Source organism: Gobio gobio (assembly GCF_949357685.1).
Source record: "Gobio gobio genome assembly, chromosome: 16".
Classification (NCBI taxonomy): domain Eukaryota; kingdom Metazoa; phylum Chordata; class Actinopteri; order Cypriniformes; family Gobionidae; genus Gobio; species Gobio gobio.
Genome location: NC_137109.1, coordinates 21,414,774 through 21,422,294, shown reverse-complemented (window position 1 = coordinate 21,422,294; position 7,521 = coordinate 21,414,774). Strand labels below are relative to the sequence as shown.

The window sequence follows — 7,521 nt, the reverse complement described above, 5'->3', positions numbered from 1 at the left end:
ATCACGACTTCAGATGTGGGAAGTTGGAAATAGCACATGTCGTGAAGGTTGCATAAAAATGTTCATGAAAAGTACAAAGTTAACATACTTTTCTAGATATCTACTTTATCTACACCACACTTTTATCTCAAGTGAGGAGTACGCCCTTTTTCACCATTTATTTTCACACACTGTTACTCCACAGCTTCAATCACCATGTAGAAATCACTTTAAAAAAAGAAAAATAAATCACATTCGTTAAGAGGCTTTTAGTCCTGTCAAATAAGTCAAAACACTATAATAAAGACTATAGATAATTTAAGTCAGCTTTCCTCTGAACTATACAACTTTCAATTACAATCCAACGTTTGATTTAAGGGAGAGAAAGAGACGTTTGTTTGCTGAATTTGTTTTTATTTTATATTTTTATATGGAATTTCTTTCCCTCCTGTACACTTTTTTTGTGTGAAACCAAAGCCAGGCTGACCAAACTACACAGACACAAATTATATAAATAGGCATGTGACATTCTCATCTATTACTTTCTTTAAAGCAGTTAATACACACATATCAAGTTGCCCACAATTAAGGCAACTTATTTTCTGGACATCAAGAAGAGAGAGGTTGCCCATGAGACAACCGTCTGCAATTCCTCGGTTTTAAAAAAACAATGTAAAAGTGTTCTGATAAAGACAATAGAACTACACTTTTCATATTCTGTCCAGAACTAGAAGTATTAAAATTTTGCTATTCACGTTTAAGGAATAGAAAGTGCAAGACAAGACCACCAACCTAAAGAAAATAACTTAAAACAACATAACTGGTCATCAAAGAAGAAAAATGATCCTTTAAGCAAATTAAATACCCTCATATATAAATATCATACAGACAAATGTGTCTAAGAAAACACCAAAACAACAATTGCATAATTCATTCAAATAAAAAGTAATGTTAATTATCTGATACATGTGCTCAAGTCATTTCATCATCATCTTCATAATTAGAATTTTTTTGGCCAGTGCGCAAAAAAAAAAAAAAAAAAATAGGACTGTTTTACAAAGCAATATAACACCCAAAAAATAGTTTCAACAGCCAAATTAATCTTATCGACAAGTGCATTTGGTAGCGATCATCTCCTCATACTCCTTATAGGCAATGGAGCCATCATTCTCAATGGTCAAGACACTTAAGGGGTTGTATTCTGAGGGCACACATGAAGGTCTGGGCAGAGAGGAGTCTAGCTTCTCGTAAATGAGGTTCTGAACCATGGTGTGCACTGGTGACCCATAGATGTATCCCACGGCCCTTGGACAAGACCCCTTACAGTACCTTGGATTGTACTTGTGAGGCGCTATTATCCAGTGGTCCAGTTTGAGCTGATTGAAGCTCACTCTAAAATCATGCAGGTCACATTCATCTGTCGGAAAGTCATACATGGGGACGAGTGTGGGCATGCTGCTTTCCGGAGTCACGTGCGGCAAATTTGTGCTCTTTAGGGTTCCTCGTCGCTTTCGTGAAGTCGACTCCCACATTGGGGACCTTCCGTCCAAGTGGTTTGACGTCAGATCTACCATCCTACCTTGCGTGGCTCTTCTCTGGTACGCAACCTCGCTGGTGTCATTTAGGTACAAAAGAAGGGACGGAGACCTGTGAGTTAGCTCAACCGGGCTCTTATGAATCTGGCCTCCGGGTCTGGGGACCATATCTTCAACGCAGGTCAAGTTGATCAGGAGATGGATGTCCTTCTTATGGGCCTGAATGAGAGGCTGGAGGAAGGAGGTCACGTCGACCTCCACCCAGCGGCGACGGACCCTTCTCTCGGTGTGGACGTGGAAGCTGATCAGGGGGACTGACTGCTGGGTGCTGAGGTGGTGAGAACACATCTGATCCTTTGAGGGTTTCTGCTCCTTTACGTCAAGATAGCAAAGCGATGTGAAAGGGGTGATGTGGTTGTGGTCGAAAGAGTACAGCAGGACTGACTTCAGTAACTGCTCCTGAGTCCTCACTCGATTCAGACTGTAGGAAATATCCTGCATGAAGAATTCTGACAAGATAAAACATACCGTTGAGGAACACATCCTTCTCTTGACCACAATTATACTGTTTATTTATTGCTCGTGAGTGACTTGTGAATGCTTGACTGCAGTCAAAGACTTTATATACATAGGAAGATGGTGCACTCCAATTGCTTATGAATGGGAGAAAGTGCAACGCCCAATATGGCGAATAAGCCCCGCCTTCTTAATGAAAAAGCCAATCGTTGATTAGTCATCGCATCACTGCAGCTGCCGTTAGAAGCTCCAGTTGCTATAGAAACAGGCGCGTTTAGGACTGCGCAGGCACATTAGCTTTGTCCAGGCTGAAAATTTCTGTTTTTTTATCATAATTCGAGCATTTATAAACACAATTTATGAGACGGTTGTTGTCAGATTTCAAATATGAAATTTAATCGGAAGCTTGGCGAACAGTTTTGGAGAATTTGATGTTTCCCCATTCAAAGAGATAGGAGCTGCACTTGCATGCCCGACAGGCGTTTCAAAGATGGCCGCCGAGTGAAATGACTTGTCTTAAAGGGACTTTGCTGCAGTTTCATAGTCAGTGGCTTACTAGTGTACTGTTAACTGGATTATGTGTGGTGTTTACTATAAAGTGTATAAAGCAGTACATACACATTATGCACCAATTAACATTCCAAATAGTAATGTACTATGCCAGGGTTTCTCGAACTCGGTCCTGGATGACCGCAGTCCTGCAGTTTAGCTCCAACCCTGATCAAACACCTTCCTGTGATTTTCTAGTGATCCTGAATACCTTGATTAGCTTGCTTGGGTGAGTTTGATCAGGGTTGGAGCTAAAGGACAGTAGCCCTCCAGGGCCGAGTTTGAGAAACCCTGTACTATACTGTTGTAGCAGGACCTCATTACGTTCATTTTTAATAGAGGGCAACATTCGGGTTCAGGAAGTGAAATTCCCATGCACTTTCTCAATAAAGAAACTGATTTGTAACAATAACAAATAAAAGTTCACTCAACTTATATACAGTGCTGCTTGAAAGTTTGTGTCATTCTGTTATTCGCGATTCATAGAGATTTATTTAATGATCCTTCTGAATGTTTTTAGGTGCCAAAGTTTCGGTGGAGGAACCAACATTTTTTAGGTTTCATTCAAAATTTCTTCAATGGTCGTAAGGGTTTGGAACGACATCAATGAGTAATGATGACAATTTTTGGGTGAACATTTGAGTACAGTGCTTAATTTGTACTTAATTTGTCTTCCGGGGAAACATGCAAGTATATTCTGTTGCTTCTGAAGGGCAATACTAAATGAAAAACAAAAATAGATATTTAAACAAAATAAGAAAATTGTACATCTTCATCCTGTTCAAAAGTTTTCACCCCCGGCTCTTAATGCATCACGTTTCCTTCTGGAGCATCAGTGAATGTTTCAACCTTCTTCTTTTTATTTTTATATAGTTGTGTTTGAGTGCCTCAATTGTCCTCAGTGTGAAAAGATGGATCTTAAAATCATAGTCACTGCTGGAGAGGGTTCAAATGCACAAAAGATGCTGGAAAACTGGATGCTGGATTTTTCTGAAGAACATTGGGCAGTTTAACTGCTCAGGTCAAACAAGAGACTCAAGAACAACCATCACAAAACAAAAAACAGACATGGCCCATCCAGGTAATGACACACAGAATTAAGAATCAAGGGTTCATAAACTTTTGAACGGGGTTATTTTGATAAATTAATGAAACTGGGTGTTTTTTTTACGGGGTTATTTTTATAAATTAATGAAACTGGGTGTTTTTTTTTACGGGGTTATTTTTATAAATAATTTGTTTTGTCTTGTGGACTATATGTAAACATCTTTTTTGTACAATATCTTATCCAGGGGCCCGTTCTTCGTACCTCGCTTAATACATCTAAGATGATTTGACAGATCCCAGATCTTTTAATCGTGATAACTGATGTCTGGCTAATTTGGTTCTTCAGACGAATTTGCGGATTGGATTAAAATATCTGGATTAAATGATCTAAGATCACTGCGCGTTCTTGTTTTCCCTGAAGAGGGCAGATGCATCGATACTCGAAACCACGATCAGCAATGCAGCGATTGGCTGGCGTCAAGACAGCAACGTAATGACATCATATAATTAAAAAAGCCACCTGGCAAAAAAAACTTGACAAATTACACAAAAAAACCCCACGAATTTCTGAACCTTTATAAGGAAACAGCCAAACGACCAAACCAACATAAAAGTTATAATTGATAAATGATAAATGTTTTTTTTTTTAACATGATTACCAATTATTTATATTCACGATTTTATACAGTATTTGTACATCCTTTACATTTTTATTTCAATGTTGTAATTTAATTCTTAATTCAATTTGAAGCAGATTTGTAACGTGACAGTATTCAAGTTTCTAATGGGTCAAGATCAAATTATCCTCTCTTGCGCTGCATCAAGCCACTCCCATAATATCAGTCATCACTTAAATTAATGCACGGCTCAGATTAACTGCACAACATGTGTCTAAACCAATAAAAATAAAATTATATAAAGTAATTATTCCATCCCAAATAAATCGTTCAATCAAGTGTCTGGCTATAGTATTATACACAACATTATACATTCTCATATACATATACAATATAACATTTTTATATTATTTTTTAAAATTATTATTATTGCTATTATTATTACTGGTTCAGTAATGAACTCTTGTATTAAAGTAGCAGTGGCTGGGACAGATTTTAAGTATCACCTCAATATGCAATCTAATCCTGTTTACATGAAATAAGCCTGCTCCCGAGCAGGTTTAAGCTCACGGACCTGTTACTATGACAGCAAGTCCAGGATGAGCTTCGAAGAACCAAACAATCCAAGATCATGCCAAATCGTCAACAATCAAATCCAGCTAACTGAGTTAGCGAGGTACGAAGAACGGGCCCCAGGACAGTACTAAATAAAACAAATAACATGCATTTTGTATGATCCCTCTTATTTTGTTCAAATTATTCACATTTTCACAAATTCTGCAAGGGGTTTACAAACTTTCAAGCAGCACTGTACACAAATGTTCACCCAAAAATTCTGTCAACATTACTCACGCTCATGTCATTCTAAACCCTTAAGACCATTGAAACCTCAAAGATTTCTGTTCCTCCACCGAAACTTTGGCACCTAAAAACACTCAGAAGGATCATTAAAGAAATCTCTATGAATCGAGGGCATCATTTTCAGGTGAACTATCACTTTAAGCAGACAGGACTTTGGGTCCACCAATCAGAGAAGGTGTTGTCACCATAGAAATAAGTAGAATCGGTTTCATTAATACGTTTAGATATTTGTAAATATTGAACTATTTTGCAATACATTAAATATTTCACATTTCTACTTAAATGTCTATAAATCAGTTTTATAATTTTTAACCATAATTTTTTGTCCATCATTTGCAGTGCTTTATTGGATTCATACTGAAGTTAGATGCGTCATAAAAGAAGTACACAGTCTTGTGTTCCGCTCATACTTTCAAATATGTTTTTGCCTTTAAAAAAGGTAATAATAGCCTATCTTGTAATTGGTTGTTTTGGTTCATGCTAAGATCTCTTTATTGAGTTTTTTTTAATCCCAATGGAGAAAAAGAGAGTGGAAACATGTTCAGTTATCATCTCAAAAATGCTTAATTTTTCTATTTCTTTTTTTGCATTTAATAAATTTGACCTAAAACGCATTACTCAGTATTACCTTCTTGAACAGTAGTATAAAAGCAATATCGCACTTGCAATCATGCTGTTGCTAACTTGCTACCAGAGCTGGGTATACTTACAAATTGTAATCGGTTACTGATTACTTTTGGATTACTTTTAGATTACTTTGGACCAAACTTGTTTATCACATTGATTTGAGTAGAATAATCTTGTACCATATTGATATAAAATACAAAAGAAAATATATTACATTCTTTGTTATCACCAACATGACGTTTATGAAATATTACATTATGTCAGGGTTTCCCAGTTTCGTGATGGAACTGCAGGGGTTTGTGAGTTTAATGAAAAGATATTAAGTGTTATAAAAATAAATAATTTAAAAATAAAAACAATAAAAATAAAACACTATTTAAAAAATAAAAATATTTTATTTGTTTGCCTGCATGTCATGTGACCATTAACCGACATCAGAGAACTGTGAACTTATTTATGATTATTTTTATTGACTTTAACTTTCAAATTAAAATATCAGGGGGTATTTCAAGTAAATATAGTAGGTCAAAGGAATTTCAGCTGACAAAAAAAAATTGGGGAATCCCTGCGTTGCATATAAATATGTGTTTGAAAGACAAAAGCCTTCCATAATTAATGTGTCAGTCAGGAGCTGATTAGATATACAATGTTTTAGAAAATGTTTAAAAGTAAAATGCTGTGTGTGTCTCAGTTTTCAGTGATAGTCACATGACTAGTGGCTGGTCTGTGTCCAATTCCATAAACCTGGAAGACCTTCTGAACGCATACAAGCAGTAGGTGCTTTTAGAAAGGAAAATTCAAAAGATAAAAAGTAATAGTAGGGAGAATAAACTAATTATGAATATTTGACTGCCATTGTGAGAATAACATGTAACCAATAAAAAAGTAACTGTAGTCTAAATACGATTTTAAAACAATCTAGTTAATTTAAAAAAAATGTAATCTGATTACGTAATCCAGATTACATGTAATCAGTTACTACCCAGCTCTGCTACCGAATACCATACAATAACATATCAATATATAATACACCCAAAGCTGTGCTGATATTCAGTAGGCTATAGGCAGCCTACATTTATTATATTTTAACAATGTGATATTGTATGCAGACGCAGTATATGTGCCATTTTGGGAAATATAGTGGGTAAAGTATTCCATCATGTAGGCTATAACTTGCATACTGTGCAATATTTCAGATATAAGGACAGAATGGCAATATATACTAAACACGAAAAAAGCACGTTCCAGATTTGTAAATAGTTTGTAAACATACCTCGGTTTTGCTCGAGACACTCCTCCTGAGGCGTGATCAGACGCGCAGTGTTGTACAGGTGAGAGGCCTCGTGACTCCTCTCGTGTTTGGATGATAGTTTATACAGTCTCTTCATGTAACGCACATATCTGGAGTCAGGTTTGGCTCGTGGTGTGAATTCTCCCCAAGGGTTCTGCTCGGACAAAGCCTTCAGCAAAGGGCTCAGGATATTACCATGGTGAGGGGAGACGTCGGGTTCAAAAGACTCGTTTTCAGAGTTGTAGCATGATGTAAATGACAGGCCGATAACCGCGAGAACCATAAAGGATCTGGATAGGGAACAACGCGCGCCATAATTAAAAAGCAGCGTCTCCATAATAAAGTACAGTCCCGGACAAGACTTCAGAGTCTTCGGCCAAACCTCACTTCCGTCGCCCTAACCTGACAGACAGGTGTGCGCAATCAGGGCGAATGGCACAAAATACGGTGTAGATATCCACAAACTATCAAAGAGTTTGATTTGAGACATCTCAAACAA

General features: G+C 36.9%; 1 protein-coding gene across 1 annotated transcript; it reads right to left on the bottom strand.

Moving 5' to 3' along the window:
- Positions 1–1,082: 1,082 nt before the first annotated feature.
- On the bottom strand, positions 1,083–7,305 carry gdf9 (growth differentiation factor 9; the record flags this gene model as incomplete). Its single annotated transcript, XM_079839248.1, has 2 exons — positions 1,083–2,023; positions 7,005–7,305. The coding sequence occupies 2 exons, from the start codon at positions 7,303–7,305 to the stop codon at positions 1,083–1,085; spliced, it is 1,242 nt and encodes a 413-aa protein (XP_079695374.1).
- Between the last annotated feature and the right edge of the window lie 216 nt (positions 7,306–7,521).